Source organism: Anser anser (genome assembly GCF_964211835.1).
Source record: "Anser anser genome assembly, chromosome: 1".
In the NCBI taxonomy this organism is placed as follows: Eukaryota; Metazoa; Chordata; class Aves; order Anseriformes; family Anatidae; genus Anser; species Anser anser.
Window position 1 is genome coordinate 145639227 of NC_139720.1, and position 15234 is coordinate 145654460.

General features: G+C 40.7%; 2 protein-coding genes across 11 annotated transcripts in view; both read left to right on the forward strand.

Annotated features, from left to right (window-relative positions):
* The window catches only part of LOC310892165 (LIM and senescent cell antigen-like-containing domain protein 1), a 66655-nt gene extending 65084 nt beyond the window's left edge, over positions 1–1571 (forward strand). For all 8 annotated transcript variants that reach the window (XM_083819558.1, XM_083819562.1, XM_083819561.1 and 5 more), the window contains exon 10: positions 64–1571. In XM_083819558.1, coding sequence (XP_083675684.1) covers positions 64–178 — 115 coding nt within the window. In that variant the 3' untranslated portion in view covers positions 179–1571. The remainder of the gene's footprint in view (positions 1–63) is intronic.
* A 2720-nt stretch (positions 1572–4291) lies between these two features.
* Positions 4292–15234, forward strand: part of LOC310892155 (E3 SUMO-protein ligase RanBP2-like) — a 42095-nt gene continuing 31152 nt past the window's right edge. For all 3 annotated transcript variants that reach the window (XM_083819532.1, XM_083819533.1, XM_083819531.1), the window contains exons 1-11: positions 4292–4563; positions 6666–6733; positions 7236–7347; positions 8328–8480; positions 9341–9571; positions 9946–10091; positions 11404–11596; positions 12141–12231; positions 13099–13308; positions 14603–14781; positions 14880–15055. In XM_083819532.1, coding sequence (XP_083675658.1) covers positions 4489–4563; positions 6666–6733; positions 7236–7347; positions 8328–8480; positions 9341–9571; positions 9946–10091; positions 11404–11596; positions 12141–12231; positions 13099–13308; positions 14603–14781; positions 14880–15055 — 1634 coding nt within the window. In that variant the 5' untranslated portion in view covers positions 4292–4488. The remainder of the gene's footprint in view (positions 4564–6665; positions 6734–7235; positions 7348–8327; positions 8481–9340; positions 9572–9945; positions 10092–11403; positions 11597–12140; positions 12232–13098; positions 13309–14602; positions 14782–14879; positions 15056–15234) is intronic.

Genomic DNA, 15234 nt, shown 5'->3' on the forward strand with positions numbered 1-15234 from the left:
ACTTTTTTCAATATCCTTGCCATTAAAAATGGGACTTTTTTTTTCTTTGCCTTGTCATTTTAGGAATAAATTTGTTGAATTTGATATGAAGCCTGTCTGCAAAAAGTGCTATGAAAAGTTTCCTCTAGAGCTGAAGAAAAGACTGAAGAAACTAGCTGAAACTTTGGGAAGGAAGTGAAGACTTATCTGCTCTCCCTGTTCTTTATGAAAATGTTATACGTATTACTCGTGGGGGGGGGGGGGGGACTTTGAGGCTGCAATCAGAGAACAGATTGTGATGCATGCCTTTCAATCAAATCGAGATATTTTGAAATTTTCCATTCTCTATACATGTACATGTATACTTATTTGTTGATAAATAGGCCACACTTACAGACTAAATTAAATATCAACTCACCTGAAAGGTTTCTGACCCTGATAATGCAGTTGAACTGGTACAAGTGCACCATTGTGCACAGTAATCTCTGTGGAATTTTAGATAGAAAATACTCTTGTGAATACCTGCAAAGACACACTTTGCAAATGTGTCCAACGTTACGGACACGTAGTGTCATTTATATTACTGAAAGTATCGATGTGCAAATTAAGCATGAGGATAAAACTTTAAGTGTCTAGGGCAAGAAACCAAACATACCTCACTTCGTGGAAAAAAAACATGCCTAGATTTCAGGTCAAATAGTCTCATTAAGGAGCCTGGTTTCAGATGATTTGAAAAGTATCGTGTTTCTAAATACAGTCACTGTACAAATGACCTGCTTCTGATAGTTTGTGCTTACATGATGAATCTTTGTACATCAGACTTAGCATGAAATATCTATATGAAGTCTATATTCCTACTGCAAGAAATGAGCATACTCAGAACTACTTGAATTTTGCTATATTCCATTCAGAGTAACACATTAACTTTTATATATGCTTTTGCATTGTATTTACTTTTTGTGCCTTATTCTGCTGGACCATACATAACAGTGTTCCATTAAATATATATATATAGTTTTATTTTTATTTCATATTTTTATGCAGAAACTATATACAAGGTATTTTCAAAAGATAACATACTTTGCCTTAATTATTCAGGATGCAAGAGGAATTTTGTTACAAATGTGAACACCTGAGGTTTAAATTTAGCTTCTTGGCTTCTTTAACTTCTACAACAGTAATGGAAATGCATATTTCAATTAACTGGCAATATTACTTTTACACTGTGAGTGTAAATATATGTGGTTTGATCCTGCTAGGATCTATTTCTTTAGTCATCCTCAAGAACTGAGCTCACAAGGCATCAGAATTCCTTATAACATACACCTGATTGTTTTATACCGTTGACTTCTATTCATGCACACCTGTTATATTTTTCCTTTTTCTATTGAAAATACAGTTACTTAGGAATTCTTGATGGTACTGTGTTATCAAGTACACGTGTTTTTTTTTTCTTTTTCACACTAGTGACTTACACGGATTTTGTGTAATTGCATCATAGCAAGCAAAATTTCCTTTCCTGTTTATGGAAAACTAGTTGCTTCAAAACATCTTTCCAGTGTCATCAATAAAGGCTATGTTATTAAAACTTGTATCACGTCTCTTAAATGAGTGTTTGAGATGGGTGGAAAAGCGGCGAGGCAGCCTTTCTTCCCTATGCTTCTACCTGTGACTATGTAAATACTTCCTTATCCTGATTTAAAGGAGACATACGCCTAACCTACGTATGCACTTTAGTTTTTAGGTTTAAGAAAGAAACTGCAGTTTGTTTCATAACGAACAACTTGGTTCTTCTGGCTGTTTTCTGAATCGGCACAGTCACTAGGTTTTCCTAAAGAAAATACCTTGTCTGAGTTTAAAATGCATACCTTCCTACCACATTTTTCTCTCCTGTTTTCAATGTAATGCGGCTTTCACCTCAAACCTACAGTTTAGTGCTAGGTAAGGTATTTTTTATTGTTATTATTGTATATATTTATTCAGTACAGTAACAGTTCAGTAGCTGAATGCAGTCCTTATTGTGTTCATGACAAGAAGTCCTCTCCCCCCCCAAAAAAAAAGTTTATATAACTAGCCTGATAACACCGTTGGGATTTTGGACTATGCAATGGATCCAGGAGACCACTCTCAGCAATACGTCCTTTAAATTGTAATTCAGTTCTTCTAGTTTTCTCACGCTCCACTGAGAGCATGCACAGCCCTACTGCTCAAAGAGTGGGGTGGAAACAGTCCCTGACCCCGAGAGGCATGGCCTGCCTTGCGTGGTTATATCCACCCAGCACACGGCAGCCTCGTTTGCACCTCCTGCAGGCTCTGCGGTAACCCTGTGACCTGAAGTCAATGTTTTTTGCTGTTTCCAAGTTCTTGATCATGAAGACTGCGCTCTGGTGCAGTAGCACCAAGGTCGTGGCCTCTGTGTCATTAACACCAGTGTATGTGTTTCAGACCCCACTGTGTAGCACTAAGAGCATGCAAGGGTTCAGGGGTTCAAAGCCTGCTGCGTCACAGAAATATTTCTGAAGGATGGGGCCGCTAGAGGCCAGGTAGTCCAAACCTCTGCTCAAAGCAGGTCTAACTTAAAAGCTGCACCAACACCGAAAGTCTTACCCAGCCAAGTTTTGAGTATCTCCAAGGAAGATCTCACAAGCCTCTGTAGGCAGTATGTCACAGTGTTTAATCACCCTCCAGGTGTTTTTTTTTTTTTTCTTCTATTCTTATTATTGGAGCCCTCTCTCCAGTGGAGGGTTGCCCAAATTCACACTGCTCCCTTGGGAGCTGTCTTTGGAGTGAACTATCATTGAAAGAATACCCATGGATTTTGTCATCAAGAGCATTATTAAAAGCAGTGCAAAACAGGGAGGGAGCTAGCAATTAGACAATTAACCTGGACAATTACAGGTCTAGTGCTGAAGCTTACTTCCTGGTCTGTCAGTATTATAAATATTTCACATAGCTGGACGTGCTTTCTTTAAAGAGGCTGAGTTTATTACTGTTTTTTTGAACCTTGACCCCTACTAGGTCTCTCAAAGGAGGCTGTGGGCCTGGGATTTAGGAACGGATGCCTCAGCTTTGCCCCCTTTTTACTGCATGGGATCAATCATGCATGAGCAAGAGAGATTCCTTTTGAAGCTCCTGCTTAGAATAACAGTAGGGAGCGCTTCAGAAAGCCCAATGGATGTAGCTGTAGGGGGAAGGAGCTGAGCCTAAAGCCTTTCTGCCTCCAGCAGTGGCAAATCCTGAGCTCAGTTCCTACCAAGGTATCAAGATGTGTAGTGAGCCAAGCTGAGTATGGTCTGGTTGCAAGGTTAGCACTAGAGCCGGTCAACTGCTGGCCTGTCTGGTGGGCTACCTTCCTGGTGTTGCAACCACTGGGGACAACGTGGTGCTAATTCCACAGAGATGCCGACCAGCGTCAAGGCACTCGACCTTGTCTGTATGAAGGCAATTTCACACGCCTCCCCATGATGAAAAGCAAAAATTTCCTCCAGTGACTCCCAAGCCAGCTCTCGGATTCTCCTCTGCACCAGCGCTAAGACTTCTAATCCTCAGCCTGGCAGGTGTTGACAAACTGCTTGTAACCCCAGTCATTTAAAAAGCAGAGGGAAAAAAAAAACACGCTAATTCTTCTTATGGAATTAGAGCCAATGTGTAAAGAAATCACCATTAATAGAGCAAATAATAAAAGAGAGGGTTAACTCTGGTTAACTAGGGTTAGGGTGTTAGGTGGCTGCTGCTGATCTCCTTACAGAAACAAGGTGGATACTTTATTTTTCCTGCAAAGATGGTAGGAGTTGTGGAGATGTCGGTAGTGCTTAGGTGTAGCAGGAAACTTGTGTATGTCAATGGGTTGCTAGAGACTGAGAAGGGGATGAATTTTTAATGAAGAGATATTCACAGAGGTATCACACGACTCAGGGACAGCCCAGTGGCCACATTTTGACCAAAGTGACTGGAACTTGCAGAAAAGTGAGCTGGGCACCTCCAGCAAGCGGGCTCCTGCTGGGAATTAAGCCATGGGGCAACTGCCTTACGGCTTAAAAAAAAATAATAATAAAAATAGTTTAAACCTCCTGTCTCAAGCTTTGCAGCCTGCTCATCTTAACAGCTGCTCCCAGCTGATTTCTGAAGGGCCATTTCCAAACTCATTTCCTAACGCCCCGTCACGGAGCCCCAACGACCGCCCCCAGCGGCCGGCCGCCAGCCCCGCGCATGCGCTGCAGGCGGGGTGGCCCCACCCAGCGCCCCGCCCCTCACTGTGGCGACAGCTTCTGCGCGTTCACGGGGGGCGGGCGCCGTGGGGCGCGCGGGGGGAAGTTTGCGTAACGCGCGGCGGCTCCTGCGCACCCTCCGCAGGGCGGGCGCCGCAGGGGCGCGCGGGAACGTATGTAGCGTGCGCAGCGTGCGCAGCGTGCCCAAGGTGGGGCGTACGCGCTACGCGGCGGGTGCCCCCGCCGGGAGCGGCGCGGCGCGGAGCAGAGCCCGGCCGGGCTCGGCGCCGCCGCGGCCGCCATGTTGAGGCGCAGCAAGGCCGAGGTGGAGCGCTATGTCGCCACCTTGCAGGCCGCTGCGCCTTCGCTGAGAGAGGTGAGTGAGGCGTCGCCGTTTCCCTTGGCCCGGGGGGGAGAGGCGGCCGGGGCCCCGGTTGGCTTGGCTGAGGGTTGGGGTTGGGGTGGCCGGCTTCGGGGGGGGGGGGGGTTGGGGCTACCCCTGCCCCGCGGCGCTTCACGGACGGGAGGGGGTTTTTAGCAGGGTTTTCCTCGAGGCCGGTGCGAGGGAAAAGGGGTTTCCTCACGGGAAACGTCGCGGGTCTTTCCTCCGGCCGGTGAGCCCTGGGTTTGCTGTAGGAGGAGCCCGCCGGGAGTTACAGAGCCGTTCGGGTTTGTGGGCCCCTGGTTCCTAACTTCCCGGCGTTACTTCCCTTCAGAAACTGAACTCACAGATAGGCAGCACGCCGCCTTAAACTTTCAGTTTCCTTTACGTGCGGCGCGGTTAATATTTCTGGGCGGCCGCTTCGTGAAGCGGCAGCGTCGAGGGAGGGAGAGCCGGGAGAAAACGGCTCTGCTCTCTGTCACTAGCCGGGCACAGGGGTGAAAAACTCCAAGCGTTCCTATTATAGCTGGAAAATGCTACGCAGGTCTCAGCCGACTGATGCAATTCATGGGGCCCTAATCCTGAAAGATGCCGTTCTGCTGCTCTGAATTGGTTTTATCGCAGAGGCAGAATATTTAGCAGCCTGAATGTGCCCGAGCTAACCATTATACGTTAGGGACTGCATGCAGGGCCTGTGTACACCATCGTTTGTGCCTTTCCCAACAGCAACAAAATTGTCCTGTGACTTTGTTTATTCGACTTGGGTGCTGTTTAGATTAGACGGTGTCAAGTGCATCGCTGCCAGACTCACAGATACTTTTCCACAGTTTTGATATTTCTGGTGGACTCAACAAAAAACATTTCCTCTCCTTTTCTTGTGCTCAAGGCCACTGGATGCATTTAGTTTTGACTTTTGAGCGATGTTTACAACTGACTGTGTCGCACAGTCCACGGTGGAAATAGTTACTGGTTTCCTTGTTGTGTTGATTTCAGAGGGAAGGGTCTTACAAGGCTGCAAGCGTTTATTTTGAGGTTTCTTTTCATCCCTGTATACAAGGTGTCAAGTTTGACTCCACTCTGGCATGTCAGTGCGTCTTTGTGATACCTGAAAATATGGACTGAAGACTAGGAGGCCTGCTTTCATTTAAATTCACTTTTTAAAGTTTTACGTAGATAACTTCAGGGTGGGAGAGGGGTGAAGACTGGCAGTTTGAGTGTGTTTAGAATGTAGACAGTTGTTTAACGTTTTGCACCGTAGACCTAACTACCTCCAGTATTTTGGAGTTCACAAACAAAACCTGCTTTTGATCTGATGTTGGGAGCTCAGATTTTAAATACATGTTATCTAGCTTCTACCTTGAAGTTTTTGCTTGTGACTTTGTAGTTTCATAGCTCATTCCTTTGACTCATTTCCTCCTGCCCGTGCTTCTGCCATCTTGCCCTCTTGCTTGCTCAGTCTTCTGTTTTGCCTTTTTTTTCCACTTTCGTTTCCCTGTTTTATTCCTCCATAAATACCTTTCACCTTTCATCCCCAGAACAAGTGTGTTCAAGTTATCTCAGACTGGTAACATCAGAAATAAATTAATGCATCAATGCATTTTGTATATAAACTGAGAGTAAGTGGGATTTCTTAGTTGAGGAGAAAGCATTGTCTACCTATATTTAAACAGTTGTATGTGACATGTACTAGAGCAGGACTAAATAGCATCTTCTTGTTTAGTCTATCAGATTTAGGGATTCGTTTTGCAACCTTGTTACATTGGGGAAAAAAAAACTGTACGTTAAATGTAGCTGACTCCATTCTTCTACACTCTTTAGTCAGAAGTGTTTATGAGCTGTTACAAGTATTAAGGCTTGTTGCTTGCTTCACCAGTAACCTCAATTTCACGTTAGTAGCCTTCGCCGGTTACTGGAAAAACATTGTTTTCCAAATCCCACATCTTTCAAAAACAAAGCTTTGGATATGAGGAACGGACTGGAGCTGATAACTAGTTATCAAATTCAGTCTCTCAAAAGTATTAGAAGGGTCTTCCTATTCAATTACTTTGAAAGTGTTGTACGTCTAAAATGTGCTTGTCGTGTGTTTTCCCCTTCAGAAATCGTTGAAAGGATTCCTTTTTGCTAAGCTGTATTTTGACGTCAAAGAGTATGATCTTGCTAAAAGGTAACACACGTTGATGTATGCTGTTATTCTGTTCTCTAAAGCATAATAGAAAAGCTAAATGAATATGAAGTAGACTGGAGAAATCAAGATCACTATCATGCTGCTTTAAGGTAGCAGTAGACATGGGTATCAGATGCTGTTTAAATCTTTATAAAACAGCAACTTAGATAAATATCTATGTGATATTGAAAAACTTACCGTTTGAAATGGCTTTTATTCCACTGTATTATGAAGTTATTACAGTTTCTGTGAAGTTATTACAGTTAGAGTTTCTTTTTTTAATAAACACCAATACTTGCTGGCAAATAAGTAGCATCTGTACATGTAAAAATAATGTTGTTCTGTACTTTAAGGTCCAGACCAGGTATCTAGAACCAACCATGACTGCATTTCCTGTGTCACATGTTAAATTCCTGCTTCAGTTCTATGGAGGCTGGGGGGGAGGACAGAGAGACTCATATTATTGAGGAATATTGATCCTTTTTTTTTTCCTGTTCTGTAGGTACATGTATACATACCTCAGTGTGCAAGAGAGAGATCCGAAAGCACACAGATTTCTTGGACAAATTTATGAAGCTGAGGGCAACACTGAAAAGGCTTTTGGATGTTACAAGGTAAACACTCCACTGACCTCCAATGTCCTGCTTTAATCCATTGCAAAGGGACTTTTAAAATCATGCAGTTCTGGACATTTCTTAAATGCATAAAAGAAAACATATTTGTGGAAAAAGTGTAATATGTATGCTTTCCGTTGCCAAATGCGTATATGATGTACTGCAGAGGGGATTCTTCATTTGACATGATTTGCTTCAGCAGTATTTTTTTTAAGTTGATTCTTTTGTGACCTAGACTGGGTCTTCGTGCTACCTGCTATTAAATTCTTTCCATATCGTACGTTGCCCTTTGGACTAAGGATCTGTGACTGCTGTCGAATTCCCTAGCAGGGGCTCTGATGACAGCAGTAATCTAGTTGCTACTGGAAGACTAGACCTAGGGTGTTTTCTAGTTGTTTGTATTTATTGCTTTTTTTTGGGTTTTGTTTGGGTTTGGGGGCGGGGGGGGGAGTGAGATGGGGCAGGGCAAACATAATTTACATTTATATGCTTGCCCAATGAGAAATTCACCATCAGAATGCCTTTGTTCAGGTTTTAGGGAGGGAGAGGATGTGCTCAACAGTTTTGCTGCCAATACATCCCAGCTTGTCTTAGTGTGTGACTTAATTATATCTTTCTTCAAAAGTGTCCATATGGAGTTAGACTAAAGGTACTTAAGAGTCCAGCTGCCTGCGTATAGCTGGTGGTAGGGGCAGAATAGCTGGCTTTTGCATTTTTGCTCTTCTAAATCTTTTCTTTTCTGAATTTTTGCTCTTTTGAGTTGCAGCAGATGTATCTGGGTGCTGTAAACTAGTGATAAGTTTAGAAACTGAGGTCTTTCTTAATGTATTCAGAAAGTATTTACTAATAGATCTGTCTAATTTGAATACCTGTGTCTTTTCAACGAGTGGTGTAATTCTTTCCTGTTCTGTGTGGATTGCAAGATCAAGTTACCTTTTTTTCCTGACTTTTTTTCCGTGTGTGTGCGTGGGGAAAACTAGCGCTCTGTGGATTTGAACCCAGCACAGAAAGATCTAGTGCTGAAGATAGCGGAGTTACCGTGCAATAATGACATCACTGATGAAAGAACAAAATACTGGGTTGAAAAAGCTGCTAAGGTGTTTCCTGGAAGCCCTGCTGTTTACAAGTTGAAGGTAAATGCCAATTTCCAACCTCTGTTCTGTGACTTAAAGAAGCTTCTAGTATCTGACTGGAGCACTTTTCCCGTGTCATCTCATGTAAAACTTCCTGGCTAAATTATTTTAGAATCTTGAGTATTAAATCTAATGGAATTAATATTCTTTAGATTTAATTCTTCTAGAATTTATTCTTCTATTTAAAGAAATGTTAATTTCTTTGCTGTTTGACACTTCTGTCTAGCTTTCAAGAAAACTGCAGCTGCAGGCTCTCATACGCTTCTCAAGGTTTCAGGGTTGACAGTCTTCAAAAATGCAGGGAAATCATGTTAGTAGTCACATCCAAAAAGTTAAGACTAGGTAGGCAGTTCTCTATTTATTGTGTGACTGGCAGGAAGGTGGCAGGCCTGAGAACTCAGACTTCCTTGCTCTCTACGCTGCTTTTTTGTTTTTTTAATTTGGATTAAAAACAGCATAAAGTAAGGAACGCTCTAATTCTCAATTACTGTGTAAATGCCTTCAGTCACACAATCTCACTTTTGCACAGGTATTAGTTTTGTGTAGCACAGCAGCAATGACACCTAGTCTTAAGATGCTTGTTTCAGACAGGCTATTCTGTGTCAGGGTATGCTGTCTTTGAAGCAAATGGTTTCACAAGCTGAACATACCATCCATAAGAGGCAAATTGTTGTGTTTTTTTTGTATTTTAAATGTTTGAGTATTTCTTCAAACTTTGTAATAACTGGAAGCTTTTCAGCTTTAATAGTTTAAGTAATGTAGTCTGTGTGGTGGAGGCAAGAGAATTGTCTCTTAATGCAGTTGTTGAAAAGGCCCACATGCAAGACGAAATATTAACGTGTTGCCTTCATGTTCAATAGGAGCAGTTGCTGGATTGTAAAGGTGAAGATGGATGGAATCAACTTTTTGACCTTATTCAAGCAGAGCTCTATGCAAGACCAGATGATATCTACGTTAACATCAGACTTGTTGCACTGTACCGCTCAAATAATAGGCTGAGAGACGCTGTTTTCCATTGTCAGGAGGCAAAGAAGAAAATACCTTTGCAGTCGAGCTTGGAATGGTGCTCCTGTGTCATAGAGACATTTGAGGTGTGTAATCATATTTTGATATTGTGATAATCTTCCATATCATTTAAACTAGCTTGTGTCTCTTAGTTCATTACACTGACAGCTATTTCTCAAGTGATTTAACTCCTTCAAATGCAAATTAGTGAAACCACTCAAATTACAAAGTACTTCCTTGGAGTTTCCTTCCTAGAGTTAAATGTTACAGAGTTGTTTAGTTTCTAATTTCAGGGACCAAACTGTTCAGGCAAATAGTTCCCTGGAATTTTGCTGTTGGTGAATGTCTCAGTAGTGGAAATAGATTATGCAGTAAATGATAGTGATTTGTTTTGGAGAAGTACTGTCTTTGCCTTTATGGAAGGATGACTGTTCCTTATCCTCTGAACCTTCTTCTTTAGGAATATCTGGAATCTGTACAAGACTTGGAGTCTGATAAAAGTAATTGGAGAACTATCAAGAAAGACTATCTGCTGGCCTATTGCAGCTTTCTTAAAGTGATGCTATCTTCTAGAGATGTTCAAGAATGCAGAGGCGCACTCAAAAGGTATAGTTTTACCTTTTCTGTATTTAAAGCAAAACAAAAAAACCTCTATGAATTGCATGTATTTTTCTAGGTCACAGAACATCTACCAGGCTTCAATTTCACTGTGTAACCAGTTTGTGGATGGGAGAGGAGACTCTCTGTTTTAGAATAAAGAAAGGTTCCTAATAGGCTTGAGCCCCAAGCTATAAGCCTTGTTTGAGTAGTCAGCACATAACCATGGGGAAGACCCAATATTATCTTGGGTCAATTACCTTTTTGCCATTCAGTAAGAGAATGTTCTGTACCTCAGCAACTATCTCATTAAAATTTCCCAGATGCTTGTATATCAGCTTTGTCCTGGTCAAGTTAACACAACACATGTTGAAATAATGAAGAATTTTAGGCATATAATATAATTGGAAGGGAGGAAGCTGCCTGCAGTAAGAACATTCACCTTCAGAGAAAACTGGATAGTGTTTCAGGGCTAGCTGGTTTCAAGGCGTACCATCTGTGTCACAGCTGAAGTAGTACAAAACAATGTTTGTAGCCAATTTGTTGGTGAAGAGCCATGTTCCCTTAGATCTACCTTCTCTTCTTTCTTTTACCTTCTCTGGAGATATTCAAGACCCATCTGGACGCCTACCTGTGCAATTTGCTTGAGGGAACCTGCTTTGGCAGGGGGGTTGGGCTCAATGATCTCTCGGGGTCCCTTCCAACCCCTACAATTCTGTGATTCCCTTTGTCACTAACTTCTATTGACATAGCTTTGTTTCTCGCTTAAGTGACGATTGTTACCTTTTTTAAAACAATGTTCTTCAGTCTGCTCTTCTTGAATGAGTATATGAAGCAATACAGGCAATGGTTGAGGAATAGGTAATGTCCAAATATGTCCCCCCCCGAACATTGACCATAAACGTGTGGTTGTTCTTCTAACATTTCGTTAGAGTCCTTCAGGGTACCTAGATCTGAAGCACTTCTAGATCATGGCAACGCTAACAGCTATTATAGTTTTGTCAGGTTACTGAAAGTGTTGACTGTTTATTGGAAAGCCACTCCTGAGTGGAGACTATTTACTGGCCTGCAGCTATTCAGATTGCTGCGGTACCTCTTATTTGGAAGAACCAGTCTAACTGTATTTTGGTCTGTCCTTTTGGTAAGTGAAGTGAATTTTACTTCAATAAACAAAGTTGAGAGCTTTGGGAGTTTGAGACGGTTATTCTGCCTTCTAGTTGACTCATCAAGTTACTTGATTCACAGTTAAATAACGTTGTCCCCAAACGTGCTATAGCTTTTACCAGGACTTTGCTCAGAATGAGTCTTTTCTACATTTTAGTCTTGATGGTGTGCTTCACTCAGTGAAAACCTATGTGAGTGGGACTGACGAGTTGTCTCATACCTTCATCGAAGTGAAAGGACAGTTATACATGCATGCTGGAACTTTGCTACTGAAAATGGCTCAGCACAGTGAGGCACAGTGGAAAGAGGCGTGTGAACTGGCAGCACTGTGTTACATGATAAGTTTCCAGGTAAGTTGTTTTTCAGTGTATGCCTTTAGTTGATGCAGTTCTTGGAATGCTCTGTTAAACATTTGTATTCTGAAAATTAACTAGTGTTTGTAAGACTCCCTCCTCACCAAATCTTATTATTCCACAATTCTTTAAAAGATTTCAAATGGCATCACTAGAATAAAAGTGTATCATCAACTGCTTTTCTTGTCAAAAGTAAATTGACTCTTAAAGGCTAATGAGTGTATTTCCCACAGTCTGTTCTTTTCTGCAATACAGCTGAAAACATAATGAATAGTAAATTTATTGGTGTAGGGAGGGAAGAGGATGAACTGAGTAACTCCCTTATTCTTGCGTAGACAGCAGAACTAAAAAGGTGTGCTATTGTGTGCTATTTGCAAAAGATACAGTTGCCCACCTCATATTTTTCAAGGGATGTGTTATATAGTACCTTCAGAATTGATGCTCTTTTTCTTAAGTTTTCTTGTGCTTGTTTCCTAATTTTTGAGACTAATTTAAGTGATCTGCTTTGTATAGTAAAGAAGCTATAACAATTCTTCACCAGGTTCCTAAACCAAAGTCAAACCTAATAAAAGAGGAGCATACTGGACAAGATACCCTGGAAATGTTGGCCTGTGATCGGAAAAGCCAGTCTGGTAATGAAAAATAATTAAAATCCCTTAGTTACGTTTCAGTCTTATGAATAGCTACTTTAAGAATCAAGTAACTCTTGTTAAAGAATACACTTTGTGTCTTGAAATGCAATAATACTCTCTGGATTCTGACTCCATATGAAATGCAAAACAGTAGTTTGATCCTGACATCTAATGTTTTCTTCCTCCTCTTCAGCATGGTGGTAGACTTCATTCTTTCTTTTCAAGTGAGCTTTTTCTTCTTTTTATCTCAAGGACACTGAGGTAGAATTGAACTTTTTAGCATTTCCTAATCTGAAAATGCTTTCTGCCTGCTGATTCTATTTTACAAGTTTACAAGTATTGTTAGCCCAAGCATAAAATACTATTGTTGCTCCATCCTTTCCATTCCCTTATTTGTTCATCAGGTTTGCTGTTTCTGTTGCTAAGCTTAGGCAGGCTTTCAATCTACATGCTCTATAGCCCCTAGATGAAAACAAACAAGAAAAAACAACAGAACAGTAAACATCAGGTTGAATTGTTCCAGAATGGATTTTGATAAGATCAACTCCAACTTGTATTACAGCTGCTTATTTTTGAATACAGTTGCAATGCCCCTAGAACAATAATTTAAAAAAAAAAAGTCTTTGTAAATCCAGTTGTCCAGGAAAACAAATGCCTTGGGACTGGTGTCACTAAAGGCTTGGAAAGCCTATGTGCTGAAACACTGACCTAATTACAGGGAGAATATAACTTACCAATTTGTGGGTTTCATAAGGGGAAATCTTGATTCTCAGCCTTCCGTAGCAAGAACAGCCCACTGTATCAAATACTACTTTCCTTGATTAAGTTCACTGTTTATCTATGTGAAGTGATATTTTTGTCTTCTAGGTCATATGCTGCTGAAATTGAGCCATGGCAAAGAAGACTTCCTGAAAGAGGTTGTGGAATCTTTTGCAAACAAAAGCGGTTCATCTGTGCTGTTTGGTTGTCTCTTTGAGAATGGAGCTTCCAGAGAGAGGTCTTTCCTTGGTACGGATGATATTGGAAATGTCAGTATGCAAGCACCAGTGCAAGAGGAACTTCATAAATACGATCTTGGTAAGAGGTGTTACTTTCTGAAACTCAGCATAAACATGACTGTCTGTACCAGAGAGTCTTCTAGAAATACTTCATATTGCAGTAAGAGACAGCCATACTAGCTGTTCAGTGTTGCCCTAATTACTCCAAAAGAGTGATACGTAAGGAGTTTCAATTTATGCTGTAACATGTTGCTGAGAAGCAGTATTGTTATGCCTGGTTCTTAAGAATTTGTCACATACTTCCCTACTTCTATCCTTTCTGTGTTTTCTAGTCTGTTCTGATCCATTTTCATTTGCTGCTGCCTGTTTAGTTCTTTGTGTTTGTACATCGATAAGTGTCAATGGGAAGGCAGGTCTCTCTTCCTATGTAACCTATGAATACAGGTTACGGGCACAAAAATAAGGTAACTTTAGGAAGAATTGCAAACTAGTAAAAACTTCTTATTTTTGAACTTGACTTGATGATGAAGTCTGGCTTTGAATTTTGGTGTAACAAGGTTAGAGTACTAGTAGTTTTTTTACCTAGCTGATAATTTTTAGAAACTTTTAGGCTGTTAAATCTTTTCTGTGTACTACCTAACTCTCTGTTAAGTAATTTTAGACAATAAGGCTTACAGTCCTTTATCTTAAATAGCTAAAATAAAGCTTATACTACCACAACCTCTCATAAGCAGTTTATTTGTAGTGTTTTTTGTTATGTATTTTAAAACAACGAAGGTCTGTGCATGTTGCATGCAGGCTAAAGATTTTCCCTGTTAAAGAAATAAGTGCAAAAACATAATTGCAAAAAAAAGTCTGGCTTTAAGTTAGAAATTAAGTGTTCAAGCTATTTTAACATTTAACATTGCTGAAGATAGAGATTTCACGAGCATTACAGAACTAGAAAAGCTGCAGTACTTCTGTTTAATGCATTAGTTTAACCTGCTGCCTCAAAATGAAGAGTTTAAAATTTAAAATTCTTATGTACTTCAGTGGAAATGTTATCTCCATTCTTTGCTTTGACAGAAAAGCTAAAGTATTAATACATTTGGCTTGTGCACTCCTATGAAGTAGATGCTGCTTCTTCGAAAGCTATTTATATAATATAAATAGATGCCAAAATCACTTCAAGAATGCTACATCTTACTTTTAAAATGCTTATTTCCAACTTAGATGGAGGCAAAAAGATGGGAAGAGATTGCTAGGAAGCTCCTTCAGTGTGATATATATACTAAAACTCTACTTTTCATATAACGAAACCCGGCTTCGATCAGATGTTAGTCTTCCTAACTAGGATGCAGATATTAACTTCCTACAACTTTGTTTTTGCATAGGTGCTGTTCGAATGCACCGTGGTAGTCTCCAGCACCTCGTGTGGCTTTGTTTGCAGTGGATCTTAATGTCAGTGTTACCCCCAGTGCGCAGATGGCTAAAACAACTTTTTCACTTGCCCCAAGAAACATCAAGACTAGAGACAGATGCTCCTGAATCCATTTGCCTGTTAGACCTTGAAGTAAGTAAATTTTCCATGTTCTTAAATGTACTATACAATTTAAGAGTTTTGGTATCTAATACTTTTTATTTATTTATCTTTTATTTTTACAAAAACAGGTATTTCTGCTTGGAGTGGTATTCACTAGCAACTTAGAATTGCAAGAGAAGTTTAACGCTCACTACAGTGCACATCAGCCTCAGTTCTTACCATTGGCAGTGTGCAAGCAGCTCTATACTGAAAAGCAAAGAGCCTGGTGGGATGCCGTTCGTACTATTACGCACAGAAAAATAATGTAAGGCTTTTTAAGTTTGGAAATATTCGAAACGAGTTTTTAGTAGCTTCTGCAAGGGTGTCATGAATTGATCCCCATAGATTGTGTGTAAAATTCATTTTTCTTGATGTATTTTGGACATTGAAGTCTTACTGCTGGAGGGGCTTGAGACACTTAAGAACTTTCTAAAAATGGGGTTT